At 39.9% G+C, this 25335-nt stretch overlaps 1 protein-coding gene across 1 annotated transcript in view; it reads right to left on the reverse strand.

Annotated features, from left to right (window-relative positions):
* Positions 1-673: 673 nt before the first annotated feature.
* Positions 674-25335, reverse strand: part of rxfp2a (relaxin family peptide receptor 2a) — a gene marked incomplete at its 5' end in the record, with an annotated part of 40078 nt that continues 15416 nt past the window's right edge. The window contains 16 exons of the mRNA XM_083986618.1: positions 674-1006; positions 1151-1369; positions 3909-4077; positions 6158-6253; positions 8187-8332; positions 9942-10171; positions 10308-10379; positions 10465-10536; positions 13389-13463; positions 14322-14393; positions 17992-18063; positions 18947-19021; positions 22150-22221; positions 23099-23170; positions 23628-23699; positions 24769-24840. Of these exons, the coding sequence (XP_083842744.1) occupies positions 741-1006; positions 1151-1369; positions 3909-4077; positions 6158-6253; positions 8187-8332; positions 9942-10171; positions 10308-10379; positions 10465-10536; positions 13389-13463; positions 14322-14393; positions 17992-18063; positions 18947-19021; positions 22150-22221; positions 23099-23170; positions 23628-23699; positions 24769-24840 (1852 nt within the window). The 3' untranslated portion in view covers positions 674-740. The remainder of the gene's footprint in view (positions 1007-1150; positions 1370-3908; positions 4078-6157; positions 6254-8186; positions 8333-9941; positions 10172-10307; positions 10380-10464; positions 10537-13388; positions 13464-14321; positions 14394-17991; positions 18064-18946; positions 19022-22149; positions 22222-23098; positions 23171-23627; positions 23700-24768; positions 24841-25335) is intronic.

Here is a 25335-nt window from a genome sequence, read left to right on the forward strand (position 1 = left end):
AATATAACAATGACATGTAAAGCTGACTTTTCATTTGCATGTAGATTAAATAGATTTTAACAATTGAATTTGTTTCAGCAACGTTTTGTGCAGTACAGGACTCGTTCTTTTTCCATGATTGAGATTGACAACAATCATCTGTGACTTCTCAGCTCAGCACCTGAGGTGTTTCACATCCCTGGCTCAGTGAGCTTCATCCTCCAGTCACTGTAGAAAATAGAGATTTGGCTGTTCGTCTCATCTCCTTGTTGCTTCTCCTGCTCCGTGTCCAAAACCCGACCCATAGGAATCTTGTTTGACTTGAGTCATTTTAATTCCACTTTGAGATGTACAGTATGTGCTGGTATTTATTCTTCCTTGCATCCCTTCTTTGTCATTTTCCTACGTTCACCCCACATAAGCATGGGAGCAACTGTAGCTCATGACTCAAAGGGTTGCATGGTGGTTTGATCTCTGGCTCCTCCCACCTGCATGTAAAAGCGCCATAAAGCAAGACACTGAGGGGAAATGGTAAACTGCTTTGGACAAAAGTTTAAAGTTGTTTAAAGTCTTTTTTTTTTTTTTTTTTTTTTACAAAACGTAGAGCACGTCATTGCGTCACGAGGCGGCTCAGTGATTGTTCATCCTGTTCCAGTTGGAAGCCAAGCTCATTATTAGTGCAACTGTCATGTAGGAGCCTAAGGATCTTTCAGCTATAGGCCCTCGACCCGTAATTTACCAAAAAGGTTTTCCTGCCTCCATCAGGCGTAGCGGGGATCTGCGCCGGTCAATGACATCTGCTGGAGGTAGGCTGGATGCTGGTAGCAAGGGGCCCGGGACATCTCCACGAAGATGGTGGAGGAAGTGAGGCTTTTGCGGTCTTTTTTCAAGATGTGTCTCCTCTGCCAGCGACAGAGTAAGAGTTCCACCTGCTCCCTGAAGAAGCTGGTGGTCAAGGTGTAAAGGATGGGGTTCAAGGCGCTGTTGATGGGAAGGATGAAGATGACCACCCAGCTGGAGATGGTTCCTATCGCAGAGGAGAGAGGTAATCAAGAATTACATATACAGTACATATATAAAAATGTGTCTGTGGATGCTTTTTTATAATAATTACTATAAAATGTCTGAGGTGCAATTTAAACCAAACACCCTGTGCTTTTTCTTTTCTTACCGGGTATCTCCACCTTCAGCAGTGAGAGGATTTTCACCAGAAATATGGGAATCCAGCAGAGGGCGTCAGAGAACACTATGAAGAAAAACCTGTTGGCCACGGCCACGTCTTTGTGCAGTCGGCTCCTCAGGTCTGTGGCATTGATGCCAGTCTTATAGATGGAGTAGAACATGCTGGAGTAGGAGAAGACGATGACGAGGAATGCCACCACGTTCAGACCTAAAGAAATGCACATGCTATTCACACACATAAATACAGTGGTGGAAACAGTATTCAGATCCTTCGCTTTGATTAAAACACAAATACATTGATGTAAATGTCAGTCAAATTCTGCTTAATTTCTACAATCATCAGCAAAAGGTGCTTTGAGATATCAAAATAATTATCTAACTGTTAATAATGATACATCGATGAGTAAACATCAAGTCATATAATTTATTATTGTATGTCTTTGAACTTGTCAAGTGATTTCATTAGGCCCAGAGGAGAAAAGTGTCATCTAACAAACTCAATAACGTGATTAACACCAGAACCAACAATAGAGTGTTTGGTTGTGAAGGGTCACAAATGGTTTTCATGACCAACAACAAGCAGTGGCTCCACTTCTACTCAACTAACAGCACTCTGGTGTCAACAGGCCGCTGATGGGAGCGCTGGCATCATGTTAGACAGAATCTCCTCATCACCGCTGCCAGACACATTTCCACTGGTTCTCAGTGAGAACAGTGAGTAACTCAGTGGGAACTCAGACTAATCATGCATTGTTGATGGATCTATTTGTTGTGTAACAGCCCAGTCTAGTGCAATACTACTCCCTGTTCTTATCGCTGGTTGGTACATGGTGACAATGTTGTGTCACAAAACAAGTAAAAATAGAACCAGTTTGCTTTTTAAAACTTTCAAGACAACAAATTAAAGCTGCATCATATCACCTGCACATTATTAAATACAAACCCTGCAGTGTTTTTGTTATAATTATTTTGTATATCACAGAGGGTTTAACTACGTATTCCCATGATAAGAAACAGCACGTCCTATTGGATTAAAGGATCAGTATCTAATCTCAGTGTGTGGTGCGTTTAATTACTGCTTGCTGTGCAGAAGTTTTAGAAACAACAGAAAGTGAAGTGAGGATACTTTAAATGTACTGGAATGACTAGTTCTATTAACAAAATTAAGAGACAACAACACAGACAAACTCCAAATTAATTGAGCACTTGATGTGATCCACCCTCAGTCTTTCAAACAGCATCAGTCCTCCTGGCACACCAGGTGCTCAGCAGGTAGCCTGCTCTCTGTGGGAGTCGTGCCATCTGCTGCAGGACTCCCTTTTGCTTCTTCATGCTTGTATGGCTCTGCCTGTTTGTTTGGGGGTTGTTCTCATTTACTTCAAACTTATGCACAGAACCGTGTAAACAAATAACACTTCACTACACAACATGCTAAAAACAAAAGCCAAAAACCTCATACCAACATTTTGTTTAAAGGTACAGTACATAAGTATGGGAAGCAATTTTCACGTGTTAATTGTTTTTTTTTTGTCAATACTGTATATCAAAATTGTAATTCCTCCAAATTTGCCAGGAAATTCCAATGGGTGTGGTTTGACTTTTCTGTGTGTATTTATTCGTGTCCTTTGAAATGCTTTTTTTTATTGGGTATTCTTTGTACCGTAGGAGCACTTTTAATTCAATTTTTACTTAGTATTTCCTTGGTTGTCTTAATTGTGGTAATTGTCTTGATTGTTTTAAGTGTTTTGAAATGTTTTTATTTTATTGTCTTCTGTCGTCGGCTGTGTGTGGACACTTTACTAAGTTCAACCGCAGCAAAAGTTTACCTACAGGTACAATAAAAGTACCCTTGAACCTCGTCTACACTCACATCCAAGTTCCTGCCTCATCAGCTCTCTACTGCTCCTCTATAGTGCCAACATGTCAACAGACGACTGGCTCCCAGCACAACAGCAAAACTCCAGCACGAACATGAAAAACAAGACAAAGTTTCATCTGGTGAAGCTCATCTGACCAAACCGAATATGACTGACAACTGAAACTTTATGAATTTCATAACATTAATCCCACTACAGTAAAGTCTTGAATCACACCTCATTTTAGTGATGTGCCATCCCCAGGGAGATTTATAATATAGTTTAGCTGTAATGTCAGGATAACTCTTGTTACCTGCTCTAGCAACATGATGCTGGTCAGTTTGTGTGGTTCCACTGGCCATCAGGGAAACCAGGAAAAATCCTGCTGAGCCACCACATCTGGGCCAGTGGAACCAAAACCAGGTTTTAACCAATCAGTCTCTCTATTGGTCTGATCAGCACTATATTCCAATATATCCTAGGTGTCCCGCTGCCACCAATGGACATTCCTTTATGAACTCACTTCTACATCACCACTGATTTCACAGTCTCAATTAATCCCATTCAAAACTCCACATGGTCCGGCAGCAACAGAAGCTCAGACTGCTCCTCCTCTCCCGGTAATCCTTCAATTACCTCTATCTAAGACCAACACAGGGCTGAAATTATTTCCCAGTCTTGTCATCTCATCACTCTCTTGGCTGCTGCCCAGGATGTTCACTTGTGCCTACCTGTGAAGTATGATGAGTGTGAAATACAGGATGCTGGCTGCAGTTCATCATTAATACGACGTTTTTTTCTGAATGGAACCTTTAATTGCTAAAATCTGTACTGACTGTAAAATGAGCTTCTGAGGGGAAAAAAATACAACTGTTGTTTACTTAGATTTACCCAGAAAAATGCCTGTGGAATATCCTTTGGCAGTGGGTTTTTCTTGCCTGTCAGAGTGCAGGGGGAAGCAGACTCCGTTACGTCCATAATAATTTCCAAACACGTCCTCATTCATTAGGGGCACAGCAGCAATTATGAACCCCAGTACCCAGATAGAGACCAGGAACACCTACCAGAAGGATGACAAGCATGGTGTTAGATTTTCTGAGAGAAATCATTACAAAGCCAACAATAAAAATAAAATAATAATAATTAAAAAACTAATTCAAACAAATGAGTCATGAGTCGTTGGATTTCCACATTTCACCGACTGAGCTTCCTACAAACATTTACTTCAGTCTAGATGTCTCCTGTTGACAGACGTAGGACAGTTCAGGCTCTGCCTCCATCTGGACTCTCTGAGGCAGCCAACAGTAGGTGGCAGAGCGTTCCCTCTCTCAGTACAGACGGATGCAGGAGTATTTAAAACAAACGGTTCTGCAGCTAGATTTGGCTGTAAATGCTGAGCTCTGTGAGGGAGCGCTCAGAGAGGATCCTGCTGGAGAACTAATCTGCCATAACAAACACTGGTTTTAGTTACATCATAAATAACAGAGATGTGTAGGAAGCTGCAACAGCAAACACATGTTAAACAGCTGTTATTCCTAAACCTTAACTATATCAATATACTCAGAGTTTGTCAATGTTGGAGGAAGCTGAGCTGAACTGAGAAGTGCTCTGCAAGTGTTTTGTTTCCTTCCTGAAGCTAAAAGGTCAAAAATTGTTTTGATGAGGATCTTGATTAATCTTTTAATCTCCATCATCATCTTCCTAATGAGATGTTTTCACTTGTTCAGGACAGGAGATGTTTTCATTGATCACTGCTGCTCAGTAGAATATTCATTTTGAGTCCACAACGTCTGTGAACAGACGGACTCTCGTTAGAAAACTGTACGTGATATCAGTTCCCCACATTAAAAGTGACAGACTTTAAATCTGGTGAAAACTCAGCACCGGAGTCAAATCACTACTGCATCCTTAAATTCTCTGCATTCCTGCACTAGAATCAGTATTGGTAGGATAAAAAGCATTTTGTTGCAATCTTAGATTTATAAAGAATGACTTGTGGTGTGTAAAGAAGAGTCACATTTAACATGTGGAGGCTCTGAACCTGTCGCTGCCTGTAGGCACACAACAACAGTAGAGTATTATGGATGACAGTCAAATCCTCCCTGGAGAAAAGTGGAGTCACAGCCGATAGCTGAACAGTGGGAGGACAAAGTGCTCGAGGCAGCAACAGCAGTGGCAGCTGATAAGTGAAAATGTGTAGAAATATGCATTGCAGTTATTTGTGTATAGAGTTGGCTGAAAATGCTCCGCTCTTTGAGGGGGCGCTCAGACAATCCAAGCACAGTGGGGAGTCTGCTGGAGAACTAATCCCCTATAGAAAAACATTGATCTTTGCTACAGCATGTTCAAAATAAGAGACATACAGCACATCAAGAGGAGGCTGTGGAGGACGCTGAGCCAGCAGAAGCAAATTAAACTGATGTCACAATAAGATATGTGAATCTATCAACAATACTGTATGTAAAGTTAATATGAGCGATGATCATGTCTGATCTTTATTTGATCATTTAGTTTTTCAGTGTTTGGAGAAGTTGAGCTGAAGCAGGTGTTTCTCTGCAAGAGTTTTGTTTCCTTTCTGAAGTTAAAAGGTGAAAAAACAGGTGTCTCGTCTTGACGAAGAATCTCATTAATCTTTGACTCTCTGTCTTAATCAAGAGTTCCTAATTACATGTTTTTACAAGCACCAGGAGATTCAGCTGCCTCAGTTGTATTCATAAAATTATAATTCGGATCGATCTCTTTTTTTACATTTGCATTTTTGCAAATTTTACATAAACCTGGTGTGGCACAGACTGTCTGACCTAAATCTGAGAATCCTGCGCCTCCACACAGTACACAGCTTTTCTGGCTCTACCTGGCTGTAATTAGGATCTGCTCTGCATGATATGTGTCTGTTTCTAAATGCAGCCTCAGCTACAGTTCACCGAGTGTTTCACACTGAGCCCAGAAGACTGGACGCATAAGAGCACATTTCTTTTCCAAGGCAACCTACCATAGCAGCACAGATCCAACGCTTTTACGTCATGATGACTTTACACACCAAACAACAAACAAGGGTTTGATAGATGAATGTGAAAATAAGACATGTAGCAAAACCAGCAGGTTTCTTTGTCCTGTATTAGTACAGTAGCTTAGCTCACCCCAGTCTGAAGTTTGCCTGGCCGCAGGTTGCTGAAGGGAAACACGATCACCAGGAACTTTTCCATCGTCAGGTAGGTCAGCAGGAGAACAGACACCTTGACGGAGACACTCATTATAAACTCATGTACAGTATAGATCTTTTTAGACAGTGTTTTGGTTTTCCTTAAGCTTATATGATGATTGATGCTGTGGTCTATCTGTACACAGTGGAAATGTTGCAGGAACTGTTGGTATATTCAAGTGCTTTTGTTTTTGAATTTTTAAGTTGGTAAATTCTTTTTTTGCACAAAACTCTTAGCAAATTCATCTTTGTTCACTTCCTTTCTTGTCTAATTGTAGCTCCTGAATTGTGATTGCAGTAATGTGAAGTAAACATGGTTTACAGTCAGTATAGCGTAAAATATGCAACATTAGCATGGTCCATTATCACCGCTCAGTATAATACTATTTTTTTAGGGATGCACGATAACTTATTTTTGAAACCGATACCGATAACCCAAAACTTTCTGCTTCTAAAGGCCGATACCAATAACATATTTATATTTTTCCCTCCTCGCGGAACTTGAGAAGATAAGATAAGATAAGAAGACTTTATTGTCCAATGGTTTAAAAACACAGTGGAAATTTGCCTTTGGCATCTTGGTAGTCAGCCAACAATAGCAGGACACATCTAGCACAGTAACAATAAAATAAATAAACACATGAAATACAATAAACACATGAAATACAACAATACAGTATCATACAACAGCTGCGGTTTCACTGTAGCTCAAAGTTCACCTGAAGATGCTCTGGTTCAGGATATCCACTGCAGACGGCACAAATGACTTTTTGTACCATGCTAAGGGAACAAAAAGCTAAGGGAACTTGCATTGAACATTTATTACAAATATCCAGCGAGCTTTTGAACTTGAACTTTGAAGAAGTCCCACATTACCGCTGTCATGTTCTCTGTTTACAAACGTATGCACGTTGTGCTGCTTTCACGTGTTGACGGAAGTTCCCAGTTCCCGGTTTGCGAGTCGTTCTTCCAACTTTTTTATATTCATATTTCTATGTTGTTTTTTTTTGTATATTTTTTTGGCTTTTTTGCCTTTATTCGATAGCACAGTGAGATAGACAGGAAAGGGGGAGGCAGAGAGAGGGGGAATGACATGCAGGAAAGGTCTGCCCGACACGAGACTCGAACCGGGGACGCCTGCGTTGAGGACTGTAGCCTCTACATGGGACGGCCGCTTTAACCACTGCACCACGCACCGCCCCCATATTTCTATGGTTTATGTGTAACATGGGTAATGGGTAAAATACTGTGGATAAGACGTTGATATCAAGTCAAGTCTGCAACTACCACAATTATGACCGTGTTGACGAGTTGTCGTCCGACGTGAGGGAGTATTCTGATGATTTTTTTCAGTCAGGAAGTTGTTTTTCTAATTATTGTATGAGTGAGAGCGCTTGATTTAAAAAACAACCCACACCACAGTGCTGACAAAAATATATACTATATCTAATTGGGCCAATAAGATATGATATCAGACTAATCGGAATGACGTCATAATTTCCTGATATCTGATAATTATCGTGCATCCCTACTATTTTCTTTTTTTAATGTGGAAATAAACAGAGCACCAGTAGTTGCTCTCATTCTCTGCTTTGAGGCACTGAAGTCGGTACAAAAAACCAATTGTTGCATTTGTAAATAGAAGTACTTGAGATTGACTTATTGTGTGTGAAGAGCTAAATTTAACACGTTGAGGCTCTGAACCTGCCACGGCCGATTTAGTATTATGAGCAGAACCGGTGGTAGTCAAGTTCTCCCTGGAGGAAATTAGTCAAAGCCCTGAGCTGAACACTGGGATGCTGTCAGCAGCAACAACAGCTGCGGCTGATACGGGATACGTAAAAAAGCAGGTTCAGCAGACCAAAGGGAACACAAATAAACATGTGTAGAATATGCTTTGCAGTGAATACATTTTGTCGTGTATCACAGGCTCTGTATGAGTGGGATGTTCATCTCTGTGACGTTACCTCAGAGGAGAGCATGGCCAGGAACCCAATGGTCCGACACTCCACGCTCTCCATCCAGAGCAGGGCGTTACGGTTGTACTCTCCGCGAAACTTCACGTCAAACACCCCGACGAAAAACAGGTACACGCCCATGAGGCAGTCAGCACCTGGATGACAAGAGAGAGGGAAATAAAAGAGTCAATTTACTGAGAGAGCTGCTTTGTGTGGGTCTGCAGGAGGTGAGGTCCATCTCTCAGCTGGTGGCATTTCCTGAAGTCACGGCCCCAGATTTCTCATTAAAACCCAGCGGATCCTCTCTGCCCTCCAGAGCAGACAGGAGTAATGACTTGCATGTAACACACACGCTCACTGTGAGTGGGTGGGTGGGAAAGTAGGCGAGTCATCTAGCTCATTTGAGACTTAAGGAAGCCACCATGACTCTGTCCTTATTTCTAATTCTACATCCACTTAAAGAAGTGTTCATGTCATGGAGACAAAGGGTTCAAACTCCCCTTGATTTATTTTTCAATAGATATATTGTGAATGAAAAGGTGGGAGAGCAGAGAGATGGGGAGTGGAGCCTGGAGGATGAACAAAACCCAGAAGGAGAAAGAGGCCAGAGAGCAACAGGCTGACAAGACGGGTAAAAAAGAGAACTGAGCGAGAATACAGAAACAAGTGGAGAGGAAGCTAACGGAGCATGACGGAGAGAAAGTTAAAATAGATATAGGGATTTTTCTGGTCTTAAATGTACTTCAAGTCCTATCAGACAGGCTCAGTCCTTAGAAGTGCTTGTTCTTGAGTTAAGTAAGGTACACCGTCTGTACTATGTGTAATTGTTTTTGTGGCTTTTCATGTTCGTCACACTGAATATTGCCTTTTTAATTAAATTAACTTTGGTAGCGCCTCTTATCTCCTCCCACTCTGGATTTAAAAACTATTTTTACTTATCCAAAGTGAAGTAGAAATGGTTCCTTATTGTGGAGTTTGTGTTCAGAGGACTGGCAAGTGTGAAGATACTTCCCCTCGCTGTAACGATAGCTGAGTGTTTGGTTTGATGCTCCAGTCCCTTCCTCTTTGCCAAAAGATGTGTGGCTCTATCTTTTTTCAAAGTAAAAATAACATTATTTATTATTTACTCTGACGTACTCTGTTTTTTTTAACCCACATCTTCCACTATGTATTTTATTTCTTGAACTCTCCTCTATAAAACCATAAGAAATCACTGTGACAGGAGAAAATATAGAAATGCTGCCATATCACATGGAGATACATTTTGGTCACAGTTCTGTTTTTCAGAGGTATTTCTCACATATAGAACTGAATTCACTGCAAATGCATTTAACACGTTACTGTATATCTAGCCCCAGAAAACATCCACTGACAGCACACTGTGAAGTGCTCACTCACTGTGTGATTAACTAATTCATTCATGAAGAGTTGTGACCACTGCTCACAAAGTCAGGCCCAGATGGTGCAGTTCTGCTCCACCTGATGCCTCGTTTCGCAACTGTTTTTATTGCAATAAAACAGGTGGTTGAGCTTGCACCAGTCTGGATAACAGCTCTTTTATTGGCCTACAAACCCACTGATCCCTGCTGCTGCGTCAGCTGAAGTTGACCTATGTCTGACTCTGGTACATCCTCCCCTATAAAATTGTAAATGACAAATATAACTTTCTTAAGATGATGAAATCCATGTTATATACTGTACTTGTTTATGTGTGTTTTTGGAATAATATAACCAGTATTTTCTGACTCATGTGTGGCTACTTACAGCAGAGGACTTTGATGCAAACAGCATGCAGATTGTTTTCGGCCCGTATAAGCGACCTCATGCCGATGACCAACAGGTTACCGAAGCAGGTGATGAAGGCCATCACCCAGACGGACACTCGCAGCACGATGTTCGCCAGCAGGTCCTCAAAAGACGAGATGCCGTCCGTGTTGGGCTTACAGGATCTGACGTGAGGCGCATAAGAACAGTACTGGAACTCCTTGAAGTATCTGGTGAAGAGGAGAGGATGAGATGGAAGACAGATAAGACAGATTTAGACCCCCCCCCCAAAAAAAAAGATAAAGATAGAAAGATGAAGAGACACCATGGTTATTCTGGGACAGATTTCTGAAGGAGGACACGTACATGTGCGACAGGTTCTTCATCTGCAGGAACATCTTAGTCTGAATATCTGGGATTTCTATGCCTTCCAGCGCCCTGTAGAAAACAGAGAATATTTAACAGCACAGGCTGCAGCAGCCAGTGTGACAGTGTGTGTGTCTGTGTGTGTGCGTATACTCACAGAGACTGAAGATGTGCCAGGTGGTGGAAGTGGCTGGGGCGAATTAGGAGAAGGGGATTGTGGGAGATATTTCTGCAAGAAGAAATAGATGATGATCAAGTCATTAAAGCCCGTCAGGATGAAATCTGTCACGTGGTAGAAAGACAGTGAAATCCATATGTCCTTTGTTTATTGCTGAATAGACAATAAGCCCATGAATTTTGTATGTTCAGTCCTACCTAAACCCGGATATAGAAGACATTGTGTCCTAGTTTCACGCTTTAATTCAAGAATAAACCTCTGCATCTGTTGCCACCAGTAAACAGTCTGTATAGGTACTTCTGGTTGGGGATGCTGTAGTTTTCTAATTTTTTTTTTTTTTTTACCTCTTTTGCCCAAAATGTAATGCTGCACTGCAGATAAAGTAAAGCAATGCCACACAAACTCAGTGCAGTGAAGTAAAATACAGAGAAATTGTGTGTTTCTGAGTTCCCTGCCCTCTCATCTATCAAAAGTTCCTTTGTTGTACCATTTCTTGATTGCAGTTTAATATCCCCCCTGTAATTATATTGTCTACTGGCTGCAACAAGACATCGCGGCAGCATCTATCCCTGCAATATCCGACTCAGATATTTTGGCAAGATTTCATATTTCTTCATCGCACTTCCAAACCAATTCACAATGGTCTATTGTTGAAGTGAGAGCACTGGTCCGTGGAAGCATTTGTCTGGGGCTCGTTATTATGTAGCGCACGTATAGCCATAGATAACCCCAGAGCTCTTCTGCAGGGTTTGTCTCGGTGTTTTATTGAACTCTGTGCTGGTATTTTCCATTTTGGCCACAGATGAAGGACGAGGACGGACACACCTTTGTCTTAATAAGGCTGGAGCATGCAGCCTTCTGAAAATATAAAGATCAGACTGTCTCACTGTCACTGCAGTCAAACTTCTAAAATGCTGTCGGCAATAACATGACGCAGGCCAAACATACCGAGTGTTTTCATATTGGGAAACATCTGCCTGATCTACTTCATGCTACACAGTTGACAGTTGTGACCGTCATGTGCTTGTTGTTGGCTGTGAAATTTGGGCAAATTAAAACCACATATAGTCACAAGCACAGTCACAGTTTTCTCTGCATGGGTATTTCAACACTGTCACGCTGTGTTCAATTTCTTCTGGGTGCAAAGGTCCGACAGCTCTTAATTCACGACAGGAGGAGGAGGAGGTGTTGATTAAAATCAGTTTTTGTGTATTCTGTTTGTGGCTTTTTGAATGTTGGACGACGTGTTGAAGTGAAGTGACAGAAAAATAAATATTCAGATTGTCCTGTGATTGTACTGCAGCACAATTTTAAACTTTGAAAACCATCCTACTAGAAACCACATCTTTCATCCATCAGCTACTCTTCAGCTGCACCACACTGCTGAACATACAACACACTCAAGTTTAAAACAGAGTTTTCCGAGGACAAACAAGCAGTTATGTCTAAGAGACACTTCTAACACTTTTTTTTAGTGGCAGTAATTTGTTTTGCAAGGTCTCAAACTCACCACTAATGAAACAGTTTGGAGCTCATTAACTTTATAATAGCATTATTCATGAGACAGTGCTCTGCCTGTCAGTATTGCAGGCTCTTCTGGCAAGCAGCTGTGTGTTAATCTGTCCACTGAAAAGTAACAGAATAGGTAATAGTTGCAGGCAAATTTCCATCGCAAGCAAGTCATTCATCTGTTGTCCCTATATTGTTTTGAACAGGATGCATATCACGGCACAGGTTTCAATTACGTGGAAAACCAACTGCCGTACTTTTGATATTCTGGTTCCTGGTCATTTGTATGTTCCACCAGTGAAGGAAGAAAACAAACTGAGATGTTTTACTTTACTACTGTAAACCAACCCTATCCACAATATAAAATACATTACAAGTAAACTGTAAATCAGAATAACACATGAAGAACAAAAGAAAAACATATTTTATGCAGTAAACCGAGCCCTGTCAATGTCACCCTACTACATATAATTGAATCATTGTTAGTGATGCTGTCATCTGTGAGAATCCATATATTTCAGTGGCTTGAGGTGCTGTACTTTATATATAGATGCACCATTTATCATGTTTCTATGTAAACTCTGTTGTAAATCAACTAATAACGATAACTTCTGGATAAATGTAGTGGAGCAAAAAGTAAACCATTCTTCAAATAAAGTACAGGTACATCTCAATAAATTTGAATATTGTGGAAAAGTTCATTTCTAGTAGTTCAAGTCAAATAGCCCCAACCAAGTATTGAGTGCATATAGATGGACATACTTTTCAGAAGAAGAAGAACTGCTCTAATTGACTGACCTGATGAAGAGCCAAACGCTCGAAACTTTGTCCTTGTCCTTTTATCATGTAATCCTCTAATAAATTATTTAACACTTTGGGAGAATACAGTGTGGCGAGTTCCCTCCTTTTTGTTACTTTTCAGAGGGTCAACATTTCCATATTGGTCTTTTGTGATATTCAATTTTTTTTGAAATACTGAATTTTCTTCATTAAATGTAAGCCATAATCATTACAATTAAAATAAATTAAAAAATAAAGACATGAAATGTCTCATTCTGTGTGTAATGGATCTATATAATGTATTTTGAATTTAATTACTGACATATAATAAAAAATAAACTTTTCCACGATATTCTAATTTATTGAGATGCACCTGTAAATACGAAAGGTGGAAGTATTTCACACACACACACACACACACACAAACAAACACACATATAGTATATAGTCCTTGAGTAAATGTGCTTTCCACCACTGTCTGAGAGCCTTCATTAGTGAGATAAGAGCATGCTGTCTGAATCCTACCATCTCAGTGATGTTTTTATCATTTCACTTGAATGCCCTGCTGTTACACTCCTCACATATAATCTTCAGAGAAACTGTTGGATACTCACAGTTTAAGCAGTGACTTAGAGAGGCTTTTAAAGGTGCTTTTAGGCAGCTCTATGATCCTGTTGCTGGAAAGATCCCTGAGAAAACAGACAAAATGGAAAACAGGATTTCTTTCACAACTTTATTGGAAGAAATTGCAGAAGACCAAATTCATATACACTAATCTTCATCATGAGCATGGAAATCATTTGGGTGTTTAGTCACAACTGCTTTATTTGCTTTGCAGAGGTTTACTGTATCCAGTAAAGCTCAGCTCACATCACTTCCATTCCATAGCTGTGTATTTTAACACAGCGCTTAAACCTGGTTTTACAGACATTTATATAAACTGTATATGATTTCTTGTCAAGTCATCATGACAAGCTAACAAAGCCACTGTATTACAGTTTCAGACAGTTCTGCTATATATCTCTTTGTGATTGCTGACTCATTCTGCTGTCTGAATCCTAAAGTCATTTATTTTTGTGCAAGTGAAAAAACAAGTGAGTGTTGAGTCTGGGATCCATCACGGCAATATAATTAACTTTAACTTCATAAAACAGTTAAATATAATTTACACAATTCACTACTCCAGACCTGATGTTGTCTTTAATATTTTGGGAAGGGGTGATCCTGACCACTTAGTAAAGATAAAAAGCAGTTCCCATTGTTTGATCAGTCTCATAAAAAGCAGAAAACAATGAAACGCTGAACAACGTTTTCACAATTAGATGTTTTAGATTAAATTAGCAGAGCAGGAAAAGATCTGCTGTTAGTTTATGAACTGACCGCATTTGAGGAAAAGCTTCTCAGTCAGCAAGAACAAACTCCACTGTTGACCTTTATATAGCCATTTCAATTTTCTCTAAACCCAGTAACTGATTAAACTTCTCCATCTAATTTCAGCTGATTAAACCTGGTTGTGTGAACTGAATGAGAACGATGCAAACACTCACAGCTCAGCCAGTTTCCACAGTGACTGGAAGGTGTTTTCGGGAATCGTTTGTATCCTGTTGTCCATCAGCAATCTGAACAGGACAGAGCAGCTGTCAGAAAACATGCAGAGTCTTACAAAGTGGTGTTTCCATCTCCCGCGGTGGATCCCTGCTGGGACTGGATACAATCTCATTTGTTGCAGTATCTGAAACATATGGCTACCAATTCCCACAATGCCTGCAATGCAAACTGACTTAATGCTTAACAAATCTGCATGAACACAATTTATATCCAACAATTTGGCCTTCTCCAGAAAGACACCTTGCTTAAGGACATGTGGACAGCATCTTTAAGAGCTAAACAGCTGCTGTTCTGCTTCATCTCTCAGGGTCAAACTGTCAACCTTCCTGCCATCATCCCACTTACACTTTCCATCTGTCTTTATCATGGTCACATATTGCTTGTTAGGATTCAACATGATCAGAAATGTCTTCAATAAAAGAGACGCTCCACATTTCTTTGGTTCTTGAATGAAAAGCAGATGAGACCTAACCAGACACAGATTTGGCTCACACACACATGAACACACATTTCAGTGTATATGGATGACTCATCTTGGTCTCTATAATTTGTCCCCAGTGAGAAAAAATGTACATCTTGTTCCAGAACCAGATTTTCTGCTACCAGTATTTAAAAAAAAAAAAATAGAAGAGCTTTGTAATTCATAAAAGCAAAACTGCACGGTTTGAAAACTACAGGAAAAGTGAGATTGTTGCAGTGAAGCGTATATTAGGGAGATGAAAGCAAACCACTCAAGGGTTTTAAAATACCAGCACAACACGTCTTAGAAACCAAAGCAGACAGCTTGTATTTCTGTTTAGCAGCCAAGGTGAAACCTGGCAACGATGAAAATGAGAATCCTCAACATCAGCGTGTCTGTCCCTCATGTCTAAAAATGTCCTTCAGGGGAAACCGCGGGACCCGCGGGCTACGGGTCAGCCCGCGCATCACCAGTTCCTTGTAACCTTATCAACAGGTATAGCTGTAGTGTTGTAGTGTGTGCACCTCTGTGACCTTCACACACTTTGTTCAATGCTGTTAAGGCACAGGAGTAGGCTACAGTCACATTTAAAGGCTGAATGGTGAGTTACAGCTGATCACACACAGAGATGGACAGAGTACTCGACCCCAGTACTTAAAGGGATAGTTCACCCTAGAATGATATTTCGCTCATTATCTACTCACCCTCATGTTGACTAAGGGCTGGAAGAATTTTCAGAGTCCACCGTCCCTTCTCTGAGTTACAGGGGGTCTTAGCGTAGCAGTGCATTTCAATGCAACGGTTGCAAAGGGACACCAGAGCTCTTCGTAAAAAACACACACACAAAAAAACATCCAAATACCTCCATGATGCTCGTATGTAATGTCCGTCTTGTGCTGAAGCCCCAAATTGCGTAATTGTCCCGAAAAAAATTAAATAAGTCTATATTTTAAGCTTGTTTGTAGCGGAAGCTTCTCGAAGCTCCTCTTCCTGGTCCGTCCAAATCTCGCGTGATTTGCGCCGGCGTCAGTGCGGTTACTGCGAATCACGCGAGATTTGGACGGACCAGGAAGAGGAGCTTCGAGAAGCTTCCGCTACAAACAAGCTTAAAGAAGAGCTCTGGTGTCCCTTTGCAACCGTTGCATTGAAATGCACTGCGACGCCAAGACCCCCTGTAACTCAGAGAAGGGACGGTGGACTCTGAAAATTCTTCCAGCCCTTAGTCAACATGAGGGTGAGTAGATAATGAGCGAAATATCATTCTAGGGTGAACTATCCCTTTAAGTAAGAGTACAAATACTACAGGTCAAAATTTACTCCATTACAAGTAAAAGTAGCTCAGTCGACATGTTACTCGAGTAAGAGTAAAAAAGTACTTGCTTTTAAAGGTACTTAAGTATCCAAAAGTACATGCTTTTAAATTTACTTTAACTAAAAGTAAGAGTAAATTTCTTATTTTTCACATCAATGAATTACTATCATTTTTTCTAAATGAATTTAAGGACCTTTTAACGCTTGTTTCTGAGAATTAACTCTTTGAAACCACCTGCACTGATGTGCTTGCTTTTAGAACCACAATGTTATATAAAGCTGCAGAAACACTTATAAAAACAAATAAAACAAATGGGATCATAAGAGGACAGCAATTGTCATTTTCACGACTCGCGGTATAGTTTTGAGTTGACAAACGCAGTCGAGAGCGTGGCTACTTTGGCGGTATCCTTGTGGGGAGGGATGACGTATTTCCGCTTTTACGTAGATCCCAGTGGAGAGCGTGCACTGTCATAGGTTTCCTTCTTTGACAAACACAGCTTGTGTCCAACAGTATTTTAGAAAAAAAAAAAAGAAAAAGAGCAGACCTGCAAGTAACAAGTACTTTTCAGCCTTCTTTGAAATTAACTCGAGTAAAAGTAAAAGCATTTGTCTTGGAAATGTATTCAAGTAAGAGTAATAAGTACCAGAGAAATCTAATACTCAAGTAAAGTACAAATCCTCTGGATATGTACTTAAGTACTACTCAAGTAAATTTACTCCGTTACTGTCCACAACTGATCACACAGCTAATAAATGCTAACCGATAAGATGAAATTTCAATATGAAGACAGATTGATTTTGTTTGGTTGCTTGTTTTAAAAAGAACCTGAATGACTTTTTTACATTGATGATTAACTGGTGTCATTGTGGATTTCTTCTGAGCCTGTAGTATGTGTTCAGTTTCTTAATAAAGTGATGCAAGAAGTCACTCTGCAGAGCATTTGATGTTGTTTGTGTTGACTAATGACACAATAAAAGTCGACAAATTGGTATGTGTGTAAGAGGGAGGGAGAGGAACTGAATTTGAAAAGAAGTAGAGAAAACATTCAGGTTGAACTGGTTTGTCTTGAACAGTGTTAGTGAAGATGATAGTTGTGTTGACAAGAGTCTGCATGAATTAGTGATTTATTTTTGTGTTTCAAAATAGAAGAACAGAAGAACAACATCAAAACCAGACTGTGTTTGTGCACATCTTTAAGACAAGTGTACACAAGTACACGCAGTGAACTCCAGCTTCCCTGGGATTAGTACACAACAAGTACACAATTGATCCTATTACTTGCACTGAAAAGTTAAGAATTGTATTAGTGTGGCTCCAACTATGTGTTTATACACTTGAGTTTTCTGGCCCTAGATGTAATTGTTTTAATATTGAAGCTGCAAGTAACTGTTTGATGGAGGTCTGACTTTTCATCAGATTACCTGGACTTGAATTAAAATTAAATTTTGAATTTGAATTAAAACTACAAAACTGGAAGAATAATTCACAAAAGGCTCTGAATTATAATATAATGTTATTATAATATAAAGACAATGGAAAACTGATATCAACCACTTTCATTCTCAAGGCAGTGTTTTGTGTGTGGAGACAATATGGTGGAAGTGATAGCAGACACACAATCGCTGAGCAGCTGATGTAGCCACACAGAGACCAAACCCCTGTCCTTCATCCAGCTAATAGAAAAACACCTCATTTGTAGTTTGTCTTTAGAGTAACTTCAGAAAGCTTGTTAAATGGAATGGAAACTTTGTTTATGACTCTTTGTAAACTCTCCAAAGTAATTGTGTTTCATGCATTTGATTTTCATTAAGTTCATAAGAGGGAGGATACTCACAGAACTTCAAGCTTGCTGCAGGTCTTCAAGATGGAGTAGTTGAGAGTCTGGATCTGGTTTCCCTCAAGATCCCTGAAAGCAGAGAAACGGAGATCGGGAACATAAAGTGTAGACTTGACAAGACACAGAAGCATGTGGTGGTCAGATGTAAAAACATGGTTGCCCATAAAGTTGGAATAAAACATTTTGATTACCTCTTCTCATGAAATGATTGTGACAATGTGATTTAATCTTGATAGATAAAGTGTATATCTTCTCAAAACTTTATTGATCTATCTCTTCCAAACATATCTCTGTGGAAATTAAACCACAATTAACCTTTATATTAGTAATAAAAAGAGGATAATTCCAACTTTATGGACAACCATGTATATTGTATGTGTAGTGATCAGATTTGAACTTTTTTCACAGAAATACCGTAGTAATAAAAGATGTAATTTGTCTAAGTTGTCCAATTTATGTTTGTAGGTGATAAAAGAAAAAAAGCAGAGAGAGGGAGGGCGGCATAGTGATGGACATTGTTTGCTTTGGAATTCAAGCAGGCAGAGTGGGTATGAGTGCTGAGAGGCTGCTTACAGAACGACATGAGAGCTCGGGTCATTACAATGTCAGACTCATCTGGCGGGTGCTTTCCAGTCCACACTCAAACCAAAAATAGCTGGTCGATCTGACCGGCCACCGTGACATCAGCTCGAGGACGCTTCACGTCTCACGCAGTCAGGAGCACCACTCATCTGAGTCTCATATTGTCAACTACACGTCCGCCCCCCCCCCCCGTCACCTCTATCTCCCAGTCCCGGTTTGTTTTTAGGTACGCACACAGGCACAAGCACAAGCACACTTACACGCGTCACACGTCTGCTACGCTCTTTCCGGCACAGACATCTACTGAGTCACGCACATACATGCACTACACACCTGCACACACACAAGAACACTGTCAGAGCAGACTCACAGCCAGACCAAGGCAGGCATGTGTTGACAGAAGCTCGGGTGGGGAAGCTGTTGCAGTGAGGCGTCCACCATGGACCTGGTGAGAGGAGGAGGAGAACGTTTTAGTAACACAGAGATTAAAAGTCACTCAGCAGGAGTTCCCACCATCACAGAGCAGGGATGATGCACTGCTGCTCATATACCTGGACCTGTGGCTTGTTTGAAAAAGAGGAACACAGCTGATGAAAGTAAATGATCTAAATGAGAAAGCTGCAGAAATGTGATGACTAATCCGTACAACAGGATTAGTGAAGAAGTCAGTGCACCTCTCACAGTGATGGCAACAAAACAAACAAATGTGAAACAGTATCTTGTAAAAACAGGGAGAACACTGTGTTATCTGCAACAGCATAAAGTAAGCATCTAAAGCATCCAATAATATAATCAGGATTCTTTCATTAAAAATGACAAATACTAGATGAATATTATTACTTTTTGGCATGATGTAATTTCCAAGAAGGAACTAAAGACAATGTCACTTGAAACTTGAAATTGGCAGCCAATCAGCAAACCTTTTAATGGAAAGAGTTAGAGTAAGCCTTTTTCTGGTTTTCTTTGTCATTTATAAAAGTTGGCTGCCCTTTGGAAACCAACTCCAAGTCTTTGATGACGCAGTAACTGCAAACTTGCTAAGAATGAGGAGCTCGAAAATAATATTGCCCCACAACTGCACAACTGTTTACTGCTACATAGGCAGCATTAGCATTAGCATTATCAGTCAGGAATTTCATCCATTGTTGTGTTTACGATAGAATGAGTTAAGATAAGCCCACTGTGTTCTTTCAGGGCAGACTGAAGTGACTTGGCATAGAAGAGTGATGAGACAGTCTGACCTGGATTTGGGCTAGCTGGTTAGCATGCTAACTTCAGCAGAGGAAAAGAAAATATAGAAATGGAGGCAAAAAAAAAAGCTGGAGTCACCAAAATCAAAAACTTTACAATACTTAATTTAGTGTGTAATAATGGATTAAAGGAATAAATAAGAGAAACTTATTGTAAAATCTTATCTCTTCCTGGTCATGTCTCTGTTCAGGTCTCAAATAGTAAATCAATCTAAAAGCTTCATTTTGAAAAAAAAAAAAGGTCATAAATAAAATAAAGTATTTATGGTTTGTTGTCAGTAATTACAGTGTAATACTAATCATAATATTGATGTGATATTTTTAACATCAGTAGGGGAGACTGGGGATGATTGTAACACTTTATGTCTCAGCTCCCATAACTTGCATAGTGTTCATGGTTGGGCTCTCAAATTTCATTTCATTTCTCATTTGTCCTCTACAAATAGCAATGCCCTAAACTTCTCAAACTATATCACAGAATTCACTATTTGATGTCAAATGCAAGTGCCACTGTTACAACCTACCCCACTACCAGGGTAGGTTGACACACAACCTGGGGTCAATTGTAACAGTGAGATTAAAAACTAAAAACTGAGACCAAACCAAAAAACATGCATCTAAGTAGGTTAAGTTTATTGTGCATGTTCCAACACTAAAGCATCTTCCTATGGTTCAGTATGAACAAAAATAATTCATCACTGACGGCTAAATGAAGAACAGTGACAGTGGTGTGGATCCTAACATTAGAAAGCTGTCTTTAAGAATATATTCTGATAATACCAGTGAATGGTGTACATGTATGAACCTTCAACAGGAGGTCAGAAGCAGATCATACAATTCCAGGAAAGATGGTGACACTTAATGACACTAATAAAACAACAAAGATAAAAGGTGTAACAACCATCCCCACCCCTGTCAGCCATTGTTTGACTAGCTGTACCACCATGGTGGTTTAAAGTAAACATGGATGAAATGACTCATATTTTACCTAAGAACCTGCTCTTTCATCTTATACAAGTTACATAATTCAAACTTCAACGGTATCGATACTAGTCAAAATTTAGGCTTGGTCCAAAATATTAGTGTTTTTTGGCTGTAAAACCTACACAATTCTTCACACAGCCATGCAAATTCACATGCAATGTCAGGGAGTGAGTGGGTACACATAATATTGATCACATAACTCTAATGTTATCCCTTATTGGTGAAAGTGATGATGTTACAAGTTACCATCCCCTTGTTACAACCATCCCCGGTCTCCTCTATCTTGCCATTTGTACCATAGAATTCTGTCATAATGAGAGTAATGCATCTTTATCATTTAATAGTTTAAAAGTTTTGGTACCATAACAAGACGCCACTCTGATGTGGTCTTTTAACTAAATGGAGTTAAATGTCACCAGATGCTGAAAAGAGTGATTTAAATTGAGACAGATGAGACGATAAGATGCCAGGGAAAAAGGACTGTCCTCTGATTCACCAAAAGAGAGACATATGGTCACTTCAGCGTGACAGTCACTCCAGAGACACAGAGCCTCTCTGCACAAGCGGCAGACAGTGACAGCGCATTTACAAGGCTTCTATATTTCAAGCACAAGGCAGACATTTAATGAAATCGATATTTGTTGTGGACATTTGAGCAAAGGAATCAATGATTCAACAGGAGAGATAAACTCTGACGTAAACACAAACTGGGAGAACAATATCACACTCTTTGCTGTACAAAGAACGCTAGGGAAGTGACTGGATGAATGGGAGGAAAGACACCATGACAGGAGAAGACAAACAGAACAACACATTAAGACAGAGAGAGAAATGTGATGTGGACAGAAAATTAAGAAGGAAAACAAACAGCACTTAAAAGCTATAAAAGTTCATCATCTGATATATCTGATGTGATTAGACATAGGACTTAACGTATCAAACTGTTATTTATTTATTTATGTTTTAATCCTTTTAATGGAGATTTGCATTTTGGGCCTTTTAAATGTGTTATAAATATATTTGATGTGACATGACTGAACTTAATGCCAAGACTTCTCCGACTCCAACAATACTTGATCACCATCATAACACAGAGACATGACTGAGCAAGTGTGTAATTTGGCAACACTAATTATTAACAGGGTACAGTCAGGAAGAGATTTGACAAGCTCTTCATCTCTGCTGAACATTTGGAGGAGAGGAGAGGAGAGGAGAGGAGAGGAGAGGAGAGGAGAGGAGAGGAGAGGAGAGGAGAGGAGAGGAGAGGAGCTTTCACCATTTAAACTTTTCATACTTTTTGTGTATTAAGATATTTTAAAGGAATAATGATGCTACTTACAGGTACATGAGAGACTGGAGTCCAATGAACGAGTCCTGGGACAAACTGGTTAATGGGTTGTGATCCAACATCCTGCCACAAACAAGCAAACAAACAAGCAAGTTAAATAACATTACATTAATGCAATCATTTGACTAAACTTTATTTTTTGTACTCCTATGAGAGGAAGAGTTAGGCAGCACGGTGATGTGGTAGTTTAGTGGTCCCTTCCAACAAGAAGGTTCTGGGTTCAATTCCCGAGCCTGTGGCCTGACTGGGTGGAGTTTGCATGATCTCCTCTAAATTGCCCGCAGGTGACTCTGAGTATTTGTGAGGTTGTTCGTCTTCATGTGCCGGCTCTGCAATAGTCTAGTGACAGTGACGATGGATGGATGGAAAATGAAGAGTTCCCTTTCCTTCTGCTCTCATATCTATGTGCTAATTATAAAGCTATTAGCCTGCCTTCGTGACCGGGTACAGTGACTTTCTGGAGTTTCTGAAGTACAACATCATTCACCACTTCACACGTCTTATTACAGGCATTACCATTATAACCTCACTGTCACAAATGATGAACCAATTTTCCACCACTTAAACTCGTACATCTTGGTTTTTAAACACACTGTCGGAGCTTTTTGGTGATTACACCTCTTCTCTGGATGATTTCCAACTGTCTCATAAAAAAACATCCAGATCTCAGTTATATCCTGTGCTTTTAGCGCTATTGTTTAGCAGCTGGTTCACATATTTGGGTTTCCCAAAGCAGTTATACGATACGACTACTACAGCAAGTACTATGTGTGTGTGCTTGTGTGTGTGCTTGTGTGTGTGTGTGTGTGTGTGTGTGTGTGTGTGTGTGTGTGTGTGTGTGTGTGTGTGGTGTGTGTGTGTGTGTGTGTGTGTGTGTGTGTGTGTGTGTGTGTGTGTGTGTGTGTGTGTGTGTATGTGTGTGTGTGTGTGTATTACTTACAGCCATTCTAACTGATGTAGGTCCCTGAACACACCATGACTGAGGGTGGATATCATGTTCTCACTTAGAAACCTGATTGATACAGGGAACAGAGAAATGTACCAATAGTCTTTATGTTTTAAATATGTCATACAAAACAGAACTGAAAGCGTTAGTCAATCAACTGATTAGCTGAGAGAAATTACAGCATTTAGATTAATATCATGTTATTTAATAATGAATTTGGTGGTTTGGTGATCATTGCAAGATGAAGACGTTGGGATTTCAGACAAAAAATAAAACCAATAGATACAATACCATGATCTAAATGTTTTTTGCATTATTTTCAACATTTCAACAAATAATTAATAGATTAAAAGATTAAACAGGAAATAAATCAATGATAACAAAAAAAGTATCAGTTATAGCACTAGTACATTTTTACAGAGTAGTACATCAAGGATGTCAGAACCTGTAAAGCAGCTTTGTTGGTGTCTGTAGACAGATTAGAGTGACTGCAGTTGTTGGATGAAGTGAGCTGAGTACTTACAACTTCTTTAAGTTGTGCAGGCCACTGAAGGCGTGTTTGGATATGAACTGGAGGCTGTTGTTCTGGAGAAACCTGAGAGTGGGGAAAAAAAAGAAAACTGAAGAATGGGATCAGAAATCATAACTGAGGACATTTATCAGATTGTTCTTTCATGCACAACTCGAGCGGCTACAACCCCAGCCATTGATCTCTCTCATGAATTTAAACAGCATCCACACACAAATACATCCACTTGAACAGAATGTCAAAGTGATTAATATCCTGTTGTTAGAGTAATATCATAATTATCAACCAGTGCACGTTTCTGTCCCCTTTTTAGTCTGCAGTGACAACATAATACACTAATCAGCATATTTCTCCACACCAGCACCCAGAGGACGGCCATCTGCACATGCAAATGATGATACTTTAAACAATAAAATAACAAACCAGCAATTACTGAGCTTTAATCCTTAAAAAAGGTTTCTACGATTTAGATGTTATTATTATTCAAGGGGCTGCAGACAAACCCAAAGAGCCATTTATCATTGTCCACTTCACTGTATGTTTGTTACAAGCTCACAGCCTCAACCCTCTAAAGAAGAGATACTGCAGCTCTGCATCAAAATAAATATATGACACAAATTACACAATTTCTGGTCTTGCAGACGATTACGTGTTGCCTTGACCCACACTTAAAATACGCAGTGAGTCACTATGATATGGTACATCATATTGTGTGAAATCCATTAACAGATGTAGTTGTGTTGTGTGGTTAAATATTGATGCAATCAGTTTGTGGCATCAAAAAGCATTTAGCTGGGGCATTTATAATCCTAAAAAAGAGGATACATTAATTATATCTTATTACAAGTGTCAAAGATGACTGTGTTGTGCTGGTTTTCTTTTGATTATTTATTATATTATTTCTCCTCCGAGATAAAATGGGCTTGTGTCAGGACAAGGTTATGTGTCATTGTGAGAGTGCTACAAGATACTGGAATACAAATTAAATCAAAATAAATGCCACTGAGAGCCTGGACACTACACCACAAGGCACTTGTATTTTTTATGCTGCACCATGATTCATAAAAATGGATGAATTGTAAAACTTTGCATGCTGTGTGGACGTGGGAAGCAGCACAAGCACAGAAACACTCACAGTCTCTGTAGGGCGGAGTATTCAGAGAAAACAAAATCCGACAACCCTCGGATCTCATTGCTCCTCAGTGACCTGCAACACAACCCATGAAATGCACATGTTACAAAATCACATTTTGCATAATCAGACACCTGCAGTGCTGATACACTCAGGTACAGAGAGAGAGAGACAGAGAGAGAGTAAAGGTCTAAAGCATTATGTGTAATAAACTGCTGCTTCACTCAGGAATGGCTTTCTGTTCTTCTTGCTGCCAAGTTTCCACAGTAACGGAAACATCACCTGTCAGAGTCAGTGAAGCAAAGACTTTAAAGTCCACTGTCCTGGAATGAGGAAAGGTTACGGCGTGGACATCAACATGGACTTTTATAGATACCACCTACCTACAGACATCTGTCACTGCGCAGCAGAGATAAACAGCGCTACAGGAAATAGTCAGCACAGACATCAAAGATAGCAGCTAAATGTGATATCCAACAAAGAGCTTCTATATTCAGGCTTTTATAAATGTCAATATATCAGCTACTACTGTTCAACAAAACTGTCAAAAACCTGTAACTGTGCAAAGGA

Source organism: Trachurus trachurus (assembly GCF_905171665.1).
Source record: "Trachurus trachurus genome assembly, chromosome: 14".
Lineage (NCBI taxonomy): Eukaryota > Metazoa > Chordata > Actinopteri > Carangiformes > Carangidae > Trachurus > Trachurus trachurus.